The 17,371-nt window shown below is 60.5% G+C and overlaps 3 protein-coding genes across 9 annotated transcripts in view; 1 reads left to right on the top strand and 2 right to left on the bottom strand.

The window, feature by feature from the left end:
• Nucleotides 1–14: 14 nt before the first annotated feature.
• On the bottom strand, nucleotides 15–8,781 carry ROBO4 (roundabout guidance receptor 4). 4 transcript variants are annotated; one of them, XM_065040624.1, is made up of 20 exons: nucleotides 8,240–8,781; nucleotides 8,085–8,120; nucleotides 7,728–8,006; nucleotides 7,514–7,652; nucleotides 7,310–7,437; nucleotides 6,193–6,305; nucleotides 5,875–6,094; nucleotides 5,674–5,795; nucleotides 4,977–5,148; nucleotides 4,749–4,899; nucleotides 4,558–4,673; nucleotides 3,540–3,692; nucleotides 3,155–3,443; nucleotides 2,240–3,064; nucleotides 2,039–2,152; nucleotides 1,789–1,908; nucleotides 1,549–1,698; nucleotides 1,136–1,461; nucleotides 937–1,044; nucleotides 15–855 (listed from the first exon to the last, which is right to left on the bottom strand). In XM_065040624.1, the coding sequence occupies exons 1-20, from the start codon at nucleotides 8,301–8,303 to the stop codon at nucleotides 716–718; spliced, it is 3,765 nt and encodes a 1,254-aa protein (XP_064896696.1). In that variant the 5' UTR covers nucleotides 8,304–8,781; the 3' UTR covers nucleotides 15–715. The 4 variants fall into 4 exon arrangements, with proteins under 4 accessions (XP_064896696.1, XP_064896695.1, XP_064896694.1 ...); XM_065040623.1 differs by having other exon boundaries at nucleotides 937–1,041; nucleotides 7,728–8,120; XM_065040622.1 differs by having other exon boundaries at nucleotides 7,728–8,120.
• The window catches only part of CCDC15 (coiled-coil domain containing 15), a 23,955-nt gene continuing 14,341 nt past the window's right edge, over nucleotides 7,758–17,371 (top strand). For 2 of the 4 annotated variants that reach the window (XM_065040634.1, XM_065040633.1), the window contains exons 1-2: nucleotides 7,758–7,897; nucleotides 17,142–17,254. The gene's annotated coding sequence lies outside the window, so the exon portion shown is untranslated. Of the gene's footprint in view, nucleotides 7,898–16,981; nucleotides 17,255–17,371 lie in introns of those variants that run through there. The other 2 variants (XM_065040632.1, XM_065040631.1) reach the window with 2 other exon arrangements.
• Nucleotides 11,063–16,966, bottom strand: HEPACAM (hepatic and glial cell adhesion molecule). Its single transcript, XM_065040629.1, has 7 exons — nucleotides 16,649–16,966; nucleotides 13,225–13,566; nucleotides 12,743–13,024; nucleotides 12,556–12,649; nucleotides 11,686–11,759; nucleotides 11,545–11,615; nucleotides 11,063–11,467 (listed from the first exon to the last, which is right to left on the bottom strand). Exons 1-7 carry the CDS (start codon nucleotides 16,818–16,820, stop codon nucleotides 11,180–11,182), a joined length of 1,323 nt encoding a protein of 440 aa, XP_064896701.1. The 5' UTR covers nucleotides 16,821–16,966; the 3' UTR covers nucleotides 11,063–11,179.

Raw genomic sequence — 17,371 nt, forward strand, 5'->3', positions numbered from 1 at the left:
GGGGACACAGTGGGGACGGGGGGGATGCTCTTTAATTTCTGAGTGACACCATGGAAATAGGGTGACATGGAGCCAGTGCCTTGTGGGTGACAGCACGAGGCTGGGACACAGGTGCTTGTGGGGGGGACAAGTACAGTCAGGATAGACAAGGATGCTTACAGAGTGGTGAAGAACCTGGGGACAAGGACAGCTGGGAGGGATGAGGATGCTGGGGAGGGACATGGATGCTCAGGAGGGATGAGGACCCTGGGGACAAGGACAACTGGGGGGACAAGGATGCTCAAGAGGGATGAGGACCCTGGGAACAAGGATGCTCAGGAGGGATGAAGACACTCAAAGGGGAGACAATGACATTAGGGAAGGACAAGGTGGCTTGGAAGAGATGAGGACACTTGAGGGGGCCAAGGGTGGTCGAGGTGGGACAAGGACACTGAGGAAGGACGTGGATGGTTGGGAAGGATGGGGACAAAAGAAATGAGAATGGTCGGTGGGGATGAGGACAGTGATGGGGACAATGGACAAGGACACTTCGGGTGGATAACGGATGGTTGGGGGATGTTGAGGAAGGATGGGGACACCTGATGAGGGTGAGGACACTTGGGAGGAGGTGGACTCTGGGGAGGGCTGAGGACACTTGGGGACAACATCCATCCTGGTGCCACCTACCCTCCATGGGTGGCCTTTTCGAGCAGGAAGCCCCTTTTTGGGCAACCGCTTAATAAAACTGCATTTTAGCTGAGCTGAGGGGACTCTGGCCTTGTCGTGTCCTCCCTCTTGGGGACATCCATGCTCCTGTCCCTTCTGTCCCCTGCTCTCCACCTGCCCTGGCCCAGGGGCTGCCACTCCCGTGTCCACCTGGAAAGGAAAGGGGACATTTTCCAGTGCCCCGCAATGGGTGATACCACCAGCGCCCGTCACCTCTATGTCAGGGCTCACCGTGCCGCGGGACTCCCAGCGCTGTCCCCCACTCCCAGGTGGGGATGGGGACGCTAGGCGAGAAAACCCTTTCCAAGGGTGACGGTGATGGTGGTGGTGAGGGACCTGCTGGGAGGTGGTGGCATCACCGCGGTGTCATGATGGGGCCACATCCCCATGGGAGGTGATGATGTTTGGGGTCTGGGGACACGTGGCTCACCCCCGTAACCACCATCGATGTCCCCGAGGCCGAAGCCGAGGCCATCGACGGCCACGGCCAGGGCGCGGGCGAAGCTGGCGTCCAGGAGGAAGGAGCCATCGCAGGAGCTCACCAGGCTGCAGCGGGCGCTGGCAAAGTTGTCCTCGGACACCGACCCCCACCCGTTCAGCAGGGACCCCCCCGGTGAACCCTGCATCACTGGCCGCTCTTCCTCTTCCTCCTCGTCCTCCTCATCCTCCTCACCCAGCTCAGAGGCTGGTGGCCCGTAGATGTAGCCATAGGTGTGCAGCGGCGAGAAGGACCGCGGCGTGGTGGGCACCGGGGGGCTGCAGGGGACACGGTGTGGACAGAGCTGGCACCGGGGGACACTACCAGTGTGGGGGTGTCCCAGGGGCAGGTGGTGTCCTGGTCACCTGGGGCAGGTGGTGTCCTGGTCCATCTCCAGGTCCTCGGCCACCTGCTGCGGTGTGAGGACGCCATCACTGAGTGCTGGTGAGAGGCGCCCGGTGACAGGGGACATGTCCCTTGGGTGCTCGGTGGGTGGGGACGTGTCTTTGGGATACCTGGTGGCCAGGAACATGTTCTTTGGGTCCCTGGTCACCAGTGATACGTCTCTGGGGTACCTGGTGACCAGGGACCTGTCTTTGGGGTACCTGTTGGCCCAGAACATGTCCCTCCGGTGACCAGTGACTGGTGACATCTCCTGAGGGTGCCCGGTGGCTGGAGATGTGTCTTTGGGAGGCCTGGTGGCTGGTGACATGTCCCTTGCGTACCTGTTGATGAGGAACACATCTCTTGGGGCTTTGGTCACCAGTGATGCGGTCCAAGGGGCAGCTGGTGTCCAGGGACACATCTCTGGTGTCCTTGGGGTACCTGGTGACCATGGATATGCGCTTGGGGTACCTGTTGGCCAAGAATGTTTCCCTCCGCTGACCAGTGACTGGGGACATGTCCCTGGGGTGCCTGGTGTCTGGGGACGTGTCCTTCACAGTGGACGGTGCCTTGTCCTTTGGGTACCTGGTGGGCAGAAATGTGTCCCGTGAGTGCCTGGTAACTGGTGATGGGTCCCTGGGGCAGTCGGTGGCCAAGGGCATGTTTGAGTACCTGGTGGCCAGGAATGTGTCACTGCGGTGTCTGGTGGCTGGGGACTTCTCCTTGGGGAGCCTGGTGACTGGGGACATGTCCCTTGGGTTCCCACTGGCTGGGGACATGTCCCTCTGGTGCTTGGTCACTGGTGATGGGTCCCTGCGGTTCCTGGTGTCTGGGGACATGTCCCTGGGGTACCTGCTCCCCAGGAAAGTGTCCCTGCAGTGTCCAGGGATCTGGGACATCTCCTCGGGGTGCCTGGTGGCTGAGATCGTGTCCCTCTGGTGCCTGGTGCCTGATGGTGGCTCCTTGGGGTGCCTGGTGGCCAGGAATGTGTCCTTGGGATGCTCAGTGACCAGGGACTTGTCCCTTGGGTGTCTGGTGACAGGTGACACATTTCTGGTGCTCTCAGTGACTGGGGACATGTCCCTGGGGCGCTGAGTGGCTGGAGACGTGTCCCTGGGGATCCTGGTGACTGAGGACACATCCTTGGGTCTCTTGGTAGTTGGGGACATGTCCCTGGGGATGCCAGTGACCGAGGACACATCTTTGGGGCACCTGGTGACCGGGGACATGTCCCTGGGGATCCCAGTGACTGGAGACATGTCCTTGGGGTTCCTAGTGACAGGGGACAGGTCCCTGGGGATCCCAGTGACTGGGGACATGTCCTTGGGGTTCCTGGTGACCGGGGATGTCTCTCTGGAGATTCCAGTGACCGAGGACACATCCTTGGGATACCTGGTGACTGGGGACATGTCCCTGGGGCTCCTGGTGGCAGGGGACACATCCTTGGGGCATCTGGTCATGGGGGACATGTCCCTGTGGCACACGGTGGCCGCACACCTGTGGGTGGAGAAGACATGCTGGCTTTTCTAGTACTATCAAGGTGGGGAAACCCATCCGTGTCCCCAGAGTGGGGACACCTCGACTCACCGTGTCACTGGTGGGTGCCAAGCTTGAGGTGGTGCTGGGGGTGTCACCAGTGACCCGGTGACACCAGAGGCCAGCGAGGCGCTGCCCCTCCGTGGTTTTGGGGAGCTGAAGACTGGCAGCTGCCGCGGGTCCACTCTGGCCACCACGGCGGTGGCGGTGTCACCATCGTGTCCCCTTCTCTGAGGCCACCCAGTCACCAGCCCCAAATCTGTCCCCCACTCACCTCCGCTGCTGGTGACAGGGACATGGCCACTGGTGAGTAGCGGGGTGCTGTGCACTTGGTGCAGCTCTGCATGGGGGGGGACACAGAGTCATGAGCCACCTCTTGTGTTCCCTCCATGTCCCCTGTGACCCCTCCATGTCCCCTCATGTCCCCCAGACCCACCTGGCTTGCAGATGCGCTCCCAGGGTGCGGGGCTGGGGGTGCTGGGGGTCGTGCGCACTCCGGGATGTCCCCCTGTGTCCCCAGGGGGTGGCAGGTTCCCCCCCCGGATTGGGGGTGTGGGGGGCCCGATGCTCGGCGGCTCCAGGGACAGGGCTGGGGGGGCGAGAGGGGGCACCCATGGGTGCTGACCTGAGTGTCCCTTGTCCCCTTAATTCCCCAGGGCTCTGACACCTGTAGAGAAGGTCTCACGACAATGGGGGCACCTGGGGGTTCCCAATGGCTCTGGTGGGGGGGGGGGGCATGGCATTGGTGGGGGGTCACATGGATCTAGGGGGGGATCCCACAGTACTGGGGGGTTCCCTGACTCTGAGAGGGGTCCTATGGCTCTGGGGAGGGTCCCATGGATTTGTGGGGGTTGGGTCCCATGGCTGTGGGGGGGTTTCCATGACTCTGGGGGGCCTCCCATGGCACTGGGTGGGGGTCCCATCATTCTGAGGGGGGTCTCATAGCTCTGGGGGTTTCCACAGCACTTGATGGGGGTCCCATGGCTCTGGGGGTGGGTCCCAACCCCCAAGGGGCTCACTGAAGGGGTGGGGGTCCCATGGAGCTGGGTGGGGGTCCTGTGGCTCTAGGGGAGTTCCACATCACTTAATGGGGGTCTTATGGTTCTGGGGGGGTCCCAGCCCCCCAGGGGCTCATTGGAGGTGTGGGGGTCACTTGGGGGTTCCCATGGCACTGGGGGGGTTCCTATGGCACTGGGTGGGGGTACCATGGATATGTCCGGAGGTCCCACGATTCTGAGGGGGTTCCATAACTCTGGGGGATCCCACAGCACTTGGTGGGGGGTCTTACGGCTTTGAGGGGGGTCCCAGCTCCCCAGGGGCTCATTGGAGGGGTGGGGGTCACTGGGAGGGGGTCCTATGGCGCTGTGGGGGATCACATGTCTCTGAGAGGGTCCCATGGCATTGAGGGGGGAGTCCTACGGCTTGGGGGAGTCCCAGCCCCCCGAGGGTCTCACTGGAGGGGTGGGGGTCCAGGAGGCGGCTGCTGAGGCTGCTGCTGCTGCTGAGGTTGGGGGGGGCACAGCCAGGTTTCCAGGGGCCACTGAGCCACGGCGAGTCACCGGCCACCAGCCTGCGGGGCCAGAGGTGTCATCAGGGTGTCCCACACCTGTGACACCCCCCGTGCCCCCCCCGCCCCGGTGCTGACCTGCGGTGAGCTGCGGCGTCCCGGCCGGCCCGGCGCTGGCACAGGAGGAGGAGGATGGCGAGCAAGGCCACCCAGAGCAATGAGCCGGTGGCCGCGATGACAACAGGCTGCCGCAGCACCCGGGCCACTCCAGTGCTCCCTGCTGTCACCCCTGCAAGGTGCCACCAGCGTCACCCCTGTGCCACCATCTCAGCCCCGCTGCACCCCACCTTGTCCCCTGTGCCCTACCGAGGACACCGCAGGTGGCATTGCTGGGGACACCCAGCCCCGCGCCGTTGAACGCTGCCACCCGGACGCAGAATCGGGCCCCGGGGGTTGTGGGAAGGGTCTCCAGGCGGTGGGTGCCTCCATCCACAGTCCTGTTGGTGGGGCGCTGCCAGCCCTCCCCCACCGACCAGACCTGGGGGCACCGAGAGGATGGAAACCCCCAGGTGAGTCCTCTTGATAGACCCTCATTGGTGGATCCCAACAGGATTAACTCCCTTGGATGGACCCCTTAGATGAGTCCCCTTGATTGACCCTCATTGATGGATCCCTCTTGGATGGATGGACCCCTTTGGATCAACACCCCTGGGATGGACCCTCATTGACGGCCCCCCTTAGATGGATCCCCTTGATAGACCCACATTGATGAATCCCAACAGAATTGACCTCCCTTGGATGGGTCCTCTTAGATGAATCCTCTTGATGGACCCCTATTGATGGATCCCTCTTGGATGACCCCCTGAGATGAACCCCCTCGGATAGATCTCCTTGGGTTAGATCCATTTGGATGACCCGCTTCCTTAGACTGACCCCTTGGATGGATCTCCCTGGGTGGATTCCCCCCTTAGATGGATCTTCTGGGATGGATGTCCACTTTGGTTGGCCCCACCTTGGCTGGATCCCTCTTGGCCAGAGCACCCCCATGCCCACCATCCCAAACCTGGTAGCCCTGGATGATGCCGTTGTGGGTCTCATCAGGAGGTGGCTCCCAGCTCACAACCACGGTGCCGTTCCCTGTCTCCGCCTGGTCCACAGTGACGCGCTGGGGTGCCGCACTCGGCACTGCTGGGACAACCACACTGAAACACCCGGTACCCCCAACGGACCCCACCTACCCATCCATCCCTCATGCCCAACACACCTTCTTCAGGTATCCAGAGGTGCCTGGTGTTGCTGTCCAAGCCCTGGGTCCCACCAGAGTAGGGTCTGACCTTGAACTCGTACTTGTGTCCCCTACGGAGGGTGGGGATGGTGGCACTGAGCTCCCTGCCCACGTCCTGCTGGAACCAGGGGGTGATGGTTGGGTGTAGGCAGCGGTACAGCACCACGTAACCCTCTGGAGCCGGCGCTGGCACCAGCATCTGGAGACGATGGGAAGGGTTACCAGATGGGATGGGACACGGGGATGGAGCTCCAGCCTCATCCCCATGTCACATCCCACCCTTCCGGCGGGGACAACCTGCCAGCGGAGGCGGACAGCGGCGGCGGGCAGCGTGGTGCCGTTGTCCAGGTGGAGCCGCACAGCCAGGAGGTCTCGTGGGGCAGCGTCCCATCGGCCAGGTGGTGGCCGCTCTGTGGAGCAAAGGGAGGGTGACAGCAGGAGGAAGGTCCCTGGGCACCTGCCCAGAACCCACCTCAGATACCCATCCCTGGAGACCCTGATGTCTCCCTGGATGGACCCACTCAGATGGACCACTTGGATGTACCCCCCTTAGATGACCTCCTTGGATGGACCTCCCTTGGATGGCCCCCCATGGATGGACTTTCCTTGAATGACCTCTTTGGATGGACCCCTCTTGGATGGACCTGTCTTGGTTGGACCTTCCCTCACACACCCCTTGGATGACCTCTTTGGTTGGACCTCTCTTGTTTGGACCTCCCTCGGACAGACCTCCCTTGGTTGCACCTCCGTTTGACACCCCTTGGATGACCTCCTTGCCTGAACCTCCCTTGGATGGATCTCCTTTTGGGTGACGTCTTTGGATGGACTCCTCTTCGATGGGCCTCCATTGATAGACCTCACTTGTTGGGCCTCCCTTGGACCTCCCTTGGATGACCTCCCTGGATGGACCTCTTGGTTGGACCACCCCTTGGGCGACCCTCTTGGATGGACCTCCCTTGGATGAACCTCCTTTGGTTGGACATCCCTTGAACACCCCTTGGATACCCCTTGGATAACCTCCTTGGTTGGACCTCCCTCGGGTGACCTTCTTGGATGGACCTTTCTTGGATGGAACTTCCTTGGTTGGACCTCCCTTGGACCCCCATGGATGATCTCTTTGGATGACCTCCCTTGGCTGGACCTCTCTTGTTTGGACACCCCTTGGATGACCTCCTGGGCTGAACCTCCCTTGGATGGTTCTCCCTTTTCGTGACCTCCTTGGATGGACCCCTCTCGGTTGGACGTCCCTTGGTTTGACCTCCCTTGGACACCCCTTGGATAACCTCCTTGGTTGGAACCCCCTTGGTTGAACTCCTTGGATGACCCCCACAAGACGGCCCCATTTAGATCCCCTCACATGGCCCCCTAGATGACCCCGGGTGACAGTGGTGGCCGCGGATGTCCCCTCACTGACCCGCCACCCGCAGGTGGGTGGTGGCGGCGGCGCTGCCCAGCTGGCTCTGTGCCGTGCACACGTAGGTGCCGCCGTCGGCTGGCGTCACTGCGAAGAGGCGCAACGTGTGCTTCTGGTCCACCTCGTGCCTGCGGGCATCACCAGCTCATGGTCACCCCCATCCCCACCCCGGGGAGGTGACACCCCCACCCTGCCACCACCCACCTGCCCCACGGGAGGTCCCCGCGCTCCTTGTGCCACTGCACCCGCGGCGCCGGGTCCCCTTGCGCGTCGCAGCCCAGCTCCACCGTGTCGCCGCCCGCCGCCACCACGTCACTTGGGTGCCGCACGATGGTCGGCTTCTCTGTGGGGTGACAAGGAGGAGGTGCCATCGAGGCCACACGAGGTGTCCCCCACCCGCGGGTGACGCTTGGCTTACCCAGGACAGCGACACGGGCGCCCCGGCTCTCCCTCTCGCCCGCCGCGTTGGCTGCCACGCAGACGTAGAGCCCGGAGTCGCTGCGCCGCGCCGGCATCACCCGCAGCTTCCCCTCGGTCACCACGTACCGCCCGCCGCTCACGTCCAGGGTCACCCCGTCCTTCTTCCAGGTGACACGGGGCTCGGGGTGCCCGGAGGGGGGGACGCAATCCAGCTCCAGGGCTTGTCCCACCGTGGCCACCAAGTCCCCCGGCTGCAGGCGGAAATTGTCCCGCAGCGCTGTGGCCGGAGGGGATGCCGTGGGTTGGGGGGGGACAGTGGATTTTTTGGGGTCCCCCACCCACATCCTGTCCTTACCCGGTGCAGGTTGGGGTGTCTCAGGGAGGTGGCAGCCTGTGGGTGACATGGAGGCCGATGGGTGCCCTGAGTGTGGGCTCAGCCTAGGTGGGGCAGATTTTGGGGGAATATTGGGGGAATTGGGGGAGTTCTCCGCCCCCCGGGGCCGCACTCACCTCCCCGGTGCAGCACGGCCAGGCAGAGCCCCAGGGCCAGCACTGCCGCCCAGCCGCCCGCCATGCCGGTCCCTGTCCCCCCAAATCCCCGTCACCCCCGGCGGCACCGGGGCCGGATCCTGCTCCGGATGCGGGGGGACAATAGCCGGACGCCGGGGCTGGGAAGTGACGGGGCGGCGGGAGGGGGTGGACAGACGGACAAACAGCTCAGCTGGGCTGTGGCAGTGGGAGTGCCTGGTGGCACCAGCAGCACCCGCAGTTTGGGGACACCGGTGGTTAATGAATTTAATTAGTCAGAAGAAATTCCCCCCCTGTATTCAGAGGAAGAAAAGTTAAGAAACGAGGTTTTGAGCGGAACCGTCAGTAGGGACAAGAGTGAATGGTCCAGGTTCTCCCAAGCTCTGCAAGCTTAAATTTGTTACTTTGGGGACACCGGTCGTTAATGAATTTAATTAATCAGAAGAAGTTCCACCTCCTCCCACCCCCTCTACACTCAGAGGAAGAAAGGAGCTCTTAGCTGGGGCCATCAGTAGGGACCAGAGTGAACACTCCAGGTTCTCGCAAGCTTAAATTCATGTGTCAGCAGGTGCGTCGAGCCCACCACCCACCCCTTGTGTGTCCCCCCTGCACCCCAGGGTTGTCACCCTGTCCCACAAAGTCACCCCCGGGTGCCGCCGCGGGCTGGGCAGTAGTTTAGTTTATTGGTTAGTAGCGCTCCAGCACCCCAGGGTGCCCCGGAACCAGGTTTGCACCCTAAACCTGTTTCCCAGGAAGACCTGGGAGGGGGGCAATGGCACGTGCCCCAAAACGGGGGATTTTCACAGAAAATCCAGGCGCGGGGAGGGGGAGCAGCGGCGGGGGGTCGTGCACACACGGGGCGCGGGGTCCTCGCTCGGCACGACCCCCGCGCACTTGTGCACGCTCCATGTCGCGGTTGCACACTTGGTGCAAGCTCTTTTCACCTGTTCCACGCATGCAGCTTCTGCATGCTCCACGCACACTTGCTGCAAGTGCTGCATGCACACTTCCTTTGCACGTGCTTTGCACGCTCGCTGCATGCTCTCTTGGCGTGCTCCATGCATGCCCGTGCAAATGCTGCATGCATGCACTCTCCTCACACTCTTTGCACGCTTGCTGCACACTCCATGAACACTCACTCTGTGTGCTCTATGCCCACTTTCTGCAAGCGTTGCATGCACGCTCTCTCCTCACACTCTTTGCACGCTTGCTGCATGCTCTGTGCATGCTCTCTCTGCATATTGCATGCATGCACTCTCCTCACACTCTTTGCACGCTCGCTGCACACTGTGCACGTGCTCTCTGCATGCTCCATGCCCACGCTCCGCAAACGCTGCATGCACGCTCTCTCCTCACTCTTTGCACACTCGCCGCATGCTCCGTGCACACCCCCTGCAAACACTGCGTGCACGCTCTCTCCTCATGCTCTTCGTGCACTTGCTGCACACTCCGTGCACGGTCTCTCTGCATATTGCATGCATGCTCTATTCTCACACCCTTTGCACGCTTGCTGCATGCTCTGTGCACACCTTCGGCGAGCACTGCATGCGCAGTCTTTCTTGCACACTGTGCGTGCACCCTCTTTGCACATCACATGCGTGCTCTCACTGCACACTCTGCACACACTCGTGCACACCCTCTTGCACTATCTCTGCATGCCCTGTGCACGTGCCCTTGCACGCTGGGTGCACGCTCTGCCTGCACGCTGGGTGCACGCTCCCTCCACTCTCTGCACACGCGCTGTGTGACACCTCTGCACACGCTGTGTCCACTCTCTCTGCACATTGTGCACGCAATCGCTCGCATGGTCTGTACGTACTCTGTCTGTGCGCTCCGTGCACGCTGCCCTTGCACCCGACGTGTGCACTGTCTGCGCGCTCCGTGCATGCTGTCTCTGCATGCTGTGTGCACACTCCCTCAGTGTGCTGCACGCATGCTTTCTCTGCATGCCCCATGCATCTTGCTCCACACACTGCATGCACACTCTCTTTGCATGCTCTGTGCATGCCCTCTTGCAAACTCCATGCATGCCCTCTCTGCACGCTGCATGCACGCTCTGCGTGCTCTGTGCATGCCCTGTAGCACACTCCATGCATGCTGTTGCGTGCTCCATGCATGCTCTCTGGCACACTCTGCTCACTCTCTCTGCACGCTCCACGTGTGCTCTCTTGCATGCTCTGTGCATGCTCTGCACACCGTGTGCACACTCTGCATGCTCCATACATGACCCCGCTGCGCACCGCATGCACGCTCTCCCTGCACACTCTGCATGTGCCTTCTTGCAAACTCAGCGCCTGCTCCTTCTGTACACTCTGCATGCTCCATGTGTGCCCTCTTGCACACTCTGTGCATGCTCTGCATGCTGTGTGTGCGCTCTTGCGTGCTCTCTCTGTGCACCGCATGCTTGTTTGCTCTGTGCATCCCTCTGGCACACTCCATGCATGCCCTCTCTGCACACTGCATGCAAGCTCTGCGTGCTCCGTGCATGCTCTCTTGCACGCTCTCTCTGCACGCTCCATGTGTGCTCTCTTGCACGCTCTGTGCATGCTCTGCACACTGTGTGTGCTCCCGCGTGCCCTCTCTGTGCACTGCGTTCTTGCTTGCTCTGTGCGTGCCCTTTTGCACGCTCTCCCCACGCACCACGTGCACGCTCTGTCCCGTGTGCTCCCGGCACACGCGTGTGCTTTCTGAATGCTCCCTGCACACGTGTGTGCTTTCCGCGTGCTCCCTGCACGCTTGTCCCGGCCAGCAAGCCACCAAAGCGACGCCCCGGGCAGGCGGGGGACGGAAGAGGGGAGCTCCGGGTGGGATCAATAGCAAATTAGTGACTTTACACCCAGCAAAACGCCGGCTGGAGGCAGCAGCGGGGCCTTGCGTGTCCCCACCCGCTCGCCACCGCCCGAGCGCGCACATGTCCCCCGCTCAGGCGCTGATCTCCACGGCGTTGGCCTCCTCCTGCTCGCGGATGACGTGCACGCCGGCAGTCCGCAGCAGCCGCGGGGCACCGCGGGAACGCGCTGGCGACCCCGGCGGCGACCTGTGCGTCCGCGTGGAGGCGGGCGAGCGCGCCGGCGAGCGATGGTAGCGGCGAGTCGCGCGCCCCACGGGGCCCGGGGAGCGACCGGCCGCAGGCACCGGGGAGCTGGTGTAACCCGCTTCAACCGCACCGCGGGGTTCGGCCGGCGAATCCTCCTCCGCCTCCGGCGAATCCTGCCAAAAGCCAAGGGTAGACGAGCATGCGAGAGCCGGCACCGCGGGACGGAGCCGGCGTGCTCCCGGCCACTCACCTTGTCCTTGAGGATGTACAAGGCCACTGGGTTCTTGCGCTCGTGGTCGCCGCTGCGTGTGATGCCCTCGGCTGCGGGGAGACGAGGTGTTGCTCACCGCGCGCTCCCCAACCCACCGCCGCGCTGGCGCTGGGCACTCACCGTCGTGCTTCAGGCGCTCCTCGTCCTGCTCAGCGTAGTCGGAAGCCGGTTGCAGCTCTGCTTGTCGCTTCTCCCTGGGGAGGGGACAGGGGATGGGGCAAAAGTGGCACCGTGGGATGGGGAACGTCCCATGGGGCAGCTGGGGAAGGGCTCGGTGGGGCGGGGATGGGATGGCATGGCATGGGATGGGGTGAAATAAGATGAAGAGGTAGGACAAGACTGGATAGGATGAGATGGGATTGAGATTGGGATTGGACAAGGTGGGATGGGATGGGACGGGACGGGACGGGACGGGACGGGACGGGACGGGATGGGACGGGACGGGACGGGATGGGATGGGATGGGAAAAGATGTGTTGAGATGATGAGACAGGATGGGACAAGATGGGACAGGATGGGATGAGATGGTTGGGTCAAGGCAGGATGAGATGGGAGGGGTTGGGATGAGATGATATGAGGTAACATGATGAGATGGGGCAAGATGTGACAAGATGTGACGGGATGGGACAAGATGAGATGGGATGGGATGGGATGGGATGGGATGGGATGATGAGAGGTGGGATGGGATCAGATGGGATGGGACAGATGGGTGAAGGCAGGATGGGGTGGGGTGGGGATGGGATGGGATGAGATGGGATGGAAGGGAATGGGACAAGATGGGGCAGGATGAGTTGAGATTGAGATGAGATGATGAGATGAGGCAAGAGAGGACAAGACAAGATAAGACAGGATGTGATGAAGTGTGGTGAGATTGGGTGTCCAGGACAAGATGGGATGATGGGAGAAGATAAAATGGGACAGGACGGGATGGGACAATATGGGACAGGAGAAGAGGAACCCCCTTTGGCTCCCATATCACCCCTGGCCGTACTTCTTGGAGGGTTTCCAGCAGGCACAAACTGTCACCAGGGTGACGAGGAGGAAGATGCCGCCCGTGGAGAGGATGATGTAGAGGGAGCTCCGGCCTGGGGGAGATGAATGAGGGGGGACAACCCCCCAAAAGATTTTAGGTGGGAGCATCTACGAGGGGTTGCAGGAGGGGGTGATGGGTGGCTCACGGTAGACGGTGAGCTTCACGGGGACGCTGCGGCCGTGGCTGATGGGGTTCTCCACCAGGCAGCTGTAGACATCATCGTCAGCCATGAGGACGCGGGTGATGGTGAGGATCTTCTGGTCGGGGGAGAGGAGCAGGCGGGAGTCGTTGCTCAGCGGTCGCCCGTCCTTCAGCCACGTGTAGGTGGGTTTGGTGCCGTTCTCATGTGAACAGTTGAGGGTGAAGAACTCGCTGAGCTCCAGCACCGTCGAGGAGGCCACCAGCACTTGCGGCTTTGAGATGGGGACTGTGGGCAAGCAACCAGGGTGATGCTGTGTCTTGGAGGACGGACGGACCCAAGGGACAGGAAGGGGGACATCAAAACCCCACCGGGGATGTAGCTTGGTTGCATGAACCCCCAAACCCACCTCCTGGTTGGAGAAAGGCCACCCAAAAAGATGTCCCATGGAGAACCCAACCTCCATCGGACACCCTTCTTGCGCTTACTGTCCACGGTGAGGTTGATGGTCTTCTCGCCGGTGAAGGTGTCGTCGGTGATGGACACCTCCACCTCGTACGCGCCTTCGTCGCTCAGCTGCAGGGGGCTGATGAGCAGTGAGCCGTTCTCCAGCACCCGGATGCGGTCGCGGTAATCGGGCCGCAAGTTGCCGATGATCTCGGTGCCGATGGACTGGACGACGGTGACGGGTTTGTCCCGTTTCAGCTGCCACTTGACCACCGGCTTGTCGGTGCTGGCGCTGGCGTAGCGCACCGAGAGCAGCGCCGCCTTCCCCGCCGTGCCACGCACCAGCGGCGTGGGGCTGGTGATGTTCACCCCCGCCAGGAGACCTTGGGGTGGGGGGGACAGACGGTGGGGACACCAAGAAACACGGGGAACCCCCTCCCGGAGCTGGGGTGAGTGCCCCCAAAATGCTTCGCTGGCCCTGGGGTGGATAACCCTTGTTTGTGTGAACATTCGCAAAGATGCACCACCCCGAAAAGTGTGTGGGGTGCAAGTGCTTGTGCACGCGGGTCAGTGTGATGGTGTGCAAAGAATGCACCCCAAAAAATGCATGTGTCACCCCAAAAATTGCATGGGAGTGGGAGAGCTGCTGCAGCCAGGTTGATGCAACCCTTTGCAAAATGCATGCATTGCCCTCAAAATTGCATTGGGGGATGGAGCGCTCTTGCAGTCAGGTTGATGCAATGCTTTGCAAAAATGCATGTGTTGCCCCCAAAATTGCACTGAGGGAATGCACTTGCAGCTGGTTCAGTGCAATGCTTTGCAACAAATGCACGTGTCACCCCAAAAATTGCATGGGGTGATAGTGCTCCTGCAGCCAGGTTGATGCAACCCTTTGCAAAGACGCATTGCCCTGAAAAGTGCACGGGGCAACGCGATGGTTTGCAAAAATGCATGTGTCACCCCAAAAATTACATCAGGGAGGGAGTGCTCTTGCAGTCAGGTTATTGCAACCTTGTGCAAAATGCATGCATCACCCCCAAAATTGCACCGGGGGGGGAGAGCTCTTGCAGCCAGGTTGATGCGATGGTTTGCAAGAATGTTTGCAATGCCCCCAACACTGCATTAGGGGAGGGGACGCTCTTGCAGCTGGTTCAGTGCAATGCTTTGCAACAAATGCACGTGTCACCCCCAAAATTGCATGGGGGTGAGAGTGCTCCTGCAGCCAGGTTGATGCAATGCTTTGCAAAAGTGCATGTGTCACCCCAAAAATTGCACTGAGGGAATGCACTTGCGGCTGGTTCAGTGCAATGCTTGGCAACAAATGCATGTGTTGCCCCAAAAACTGCATTGCAGTCTGGGAGTGCTCTTGCAGGCAGGTTGATGCAACCCTTTGCAAAATGCACGTCACCCCAAAAATGTAGGGGGTTGAGTTTCTGCACCTGGGTCAATGCAATGCGTTGCAAAAAATGCACGTGTCACCCCCAAATTGCATCGGGGGAGGGAGTGGCCTTGCAGCCAGGTTAGGCAATGGTTTGCAAAACTGCATGCGTGATCCTGCAAGTTGCATTGGAATTGGGGAGAGCTTGTGCAGCCAGGCTGATGCAACCCTTTGCAAAGATGCATTGCCCTGGAAAGTGCATGGGGTAATGCGATGGTTTGCAAGAATGCATGTGTCACCCCAAAAATTACATCAGGGAGGGAGTGCTCTTGCAGTCAGGTTATTGCAACCTTGTGTAAAATGCATGCATCGCCCCCAAAATTGCACTGGGGGGGAGAGCTCTTGCAGCCAGGTTGATGCGATGGTTTGCAAGAATGTTTGCAATGCCCCCGACACTGCATTAGGGGAGGGGACGCTCTTGCAGCTGGTTCAGTGCAATGCTTTGCAACAAATGCACGTGTCACCCCAAAAATTGCATGGGGGTGAGAGTGCTCCTGCAGCCAGGTTGATGCAATGCTTTGCAAAAGTGCATGTGTCACCCCAAAAATTGCATTGCGGTCTGGGAGTGCTCCTGCAGCCAGGTTGATGCAACCCTTGGCAAAGATGCATAGCCCTGAAAAGTGCACGGGGCAGTGCGATGGTTTGCAAAAATGCATGTGTCACCCCAAAAATTACATAGGGAGGGAACGCTCTTGCAAGAGGTTCAGTGCAGTGCTTTGCAACAAATGCATGTGTCACCCCAAAAATTGCCCAGAGGGAACACACTTGCAGCTGGTTCAGTGCAATGCTTTGCAACAAATGCACATGTCACCCCCAAAATTGCGTGGGGGGGTGAGAGTGCTCCTGCAGCCAGGTTGATGCAACCCTTTGCAAAATGCACATGTCACCCCCCCAAAATCCATTGGGGTTTGGGCACCCTCCCATTGCTGGGTGGGTGCAAACGCGCTGCAAAAGCACCCGCGTTCCCCCCAAAATGTGCGTGGAGGGGGGAAACAGGAGATTTGCTGCAGCCGTGTTGATGCGACCTGTTGCAAAATGGACGTATCCCCCCCAAAATGGATTTTGCACCCCCTTGGTTGCTCCAGCCCCCCCCAATTATATCATGGGGGCGGATGCACACACCGAACAAACCTCATATTGAAAAGAAAAGAGAGGGGGGGGAAGTGGGAAATGGAAGAAAAAGGCTTTAAACAGCCCGAAAAGTCATGGGACCTATTGGTATTCAGCGTCCGTCCGTCCGTCCTCCCGGCGCCGCTCGGTCCTGACAGCATCCCCCCCCCCCCCGAAATTTTAAGGGACCCCCATGGGGAAAACCCACCCACGGGGTGCAAAAGCGGCTTTAACGCATCCGTGCACCCCCAAATTGCTGCTTTTTTAACCATTTTCTTCCCATTTTTAACCCAATTGTGATATTTTTCTCCGCTTCGGGTGATAAATTTGGGTTGTAAATCACTGTTTCTTTGGGGGAAAAAGCACAGTGGCATTTTTTGGGGTGCCCAGGGGGTATTTTGGGGTGCGAATCAAAGGCGGTGATGTGTGAACCTGTTCGCTTGGCACCCCCAGGGAAACGGGGCCAGTTTTGGGGTCAAACTTGGGGAAAACGGTGCAAAATTGTCGTGGGTGTTTTAGCCGGGATGGGGCAGTTTGGGGTTCGTCGAGCACCAAAAACTGCGGGTTTAGGGCAAAAATATGATGGACGTAAGCGAGGGTGCAGCAGGATGGGAGTAAATGGGGGGGAAACGGGGTCGTTGGGGAAGCTGAATGATGGCGAAGAGAGCAGTTTGAAGATCAAATATAAGTAAAAATTGGGAGGAAAAAGCGTGGGGGGGTCAGGGCCGGTTTCCCCCTCTCGGAAAGTGTTTTTTTCATAGTTTTAAATCCCAGTTTTCCCCCAATTTTCCCGCTTCCGCAGAGTGGGACGCAGCACCCCCCAAACCCTCCCCTCCCAGCGCATCCTCTGCCTCGCTACCCCCCGAAAAGGGTGGGAAAACGGGGGAAAAGAGAGGCAAATTGGGCAAATGACCCACCTGCGTGCAGCGCCAGGAGCCAGGCCAGCGGCAGCGGGCGGGGGCGAGCGCGGGGCCCCCCCGGGGCGGCCTCTGCTCCCCACATCTCGGGCGCCTTCGCCCCCCGATTCCTGCGCCTCCCTCTCCGGGCACGTCCCGTCGCGCTCCCGACCTGGCCCGGCGCCCGCCTCATTTATTTTCTGCTTTTTCTCCCGTTTTTGTTTTGTTCTTCCCCTTTCAATAGGGCCCTGTGTGCTCTGGCCTCCCCGCCGGCCTCGCGCTGACATGTATTTGGGGCAAAAAAACCCCGATTTGTGATTTTTCCCCCTTCTCCGAGCCCCCGTTTCCAGGTTTTCCCCATTGCGGGAAGACGCTCGAGCGTGGGGGTCACTCTCCCCACTGTCTCCGTGGACAATCCCGCAGGGTTTCGGGCCCCGTTAAATCATTATTTTCAATTTTCAGGGGGCATTTTGCAAAGTTGACCCCCCCCAAATAAGCTTGTTTTGTTTTCCAGGCCGTGTCCGGGCGTCGTTCCAGCTCCGCTGCCAATTAGTGCCGGTTCCCGGGGACACGGGGCAGGACGCCCGGAGCCGCGTCCCCCCCCGGCACTCAGACCTGCCAGAATCCGTGAGTCCCCCCACAACGCCCCCCAGGAGGCGCTGAAACGGGGTCAGGGCCAATGAGCATCGTGCCTTTGGGGAGAGGTTTTGGGGGGTGCTTTGGGGGGTGTTTTTGAGGAGGATT

Source organism: Columba livia, chromosome 24 (genome assembly GCF_036013475.1).
Source record: "Columba livia isolate bColLiv1 breed racing homer chromosome 24, bColLiv1.pat.W.v2, whole genome shotgun sequence".
NCBI classification, from domain to species: Eukaryota; Metazoa; Chordata; class Aves; order Columbiformes; family Columbidae; genus Columba; species Columba livia.

Coding starts and splice junctions, on each gene's coding strand:
- ROBO4 (XM_065040622.1), bottom strand. CDS start 8,303: ATGGCGGGCGGCTGGGCGGCAGTGCTGGCCCTGGGGCTCTGCCTGGCC. Junction 3,444..3,539: donor GGAGCGCATCTGCAAGCCAG/GTGGGTCTGGGG, acceptor CCCCCCATGCAG/AGCTGCACCAAGTGCACAGC. Junction 2,153..2,239: donor GACACATTCCTGGCCACCAG/GTACTCAAACAT, acceptor TCTGCCCACCAG/GTACCCAAAGGACAAGGCAC.
- HEPACAM (XM_065040629.1), bottom strand. CDS start 16,820: ATGAGGCGGGCGCCGGGCCAGGTCGGGAGCGCGACGGGACGTGCCCGG. Junction 13,567..16,648: donor GCTCCTGGCGCTGCACGCAG/GTGGGTCATTTG, acceptor CCCCACCCCAAG/GTCTCCTGGCGGGGGTGAAC. Junction 11,468..11,544: donor TGTACATCCTCAAGGACAAG/GTGAGTGGCCGG, acceptor GGCTTTTGGCAG/GATTCGCCGGAGGCGGAGGA.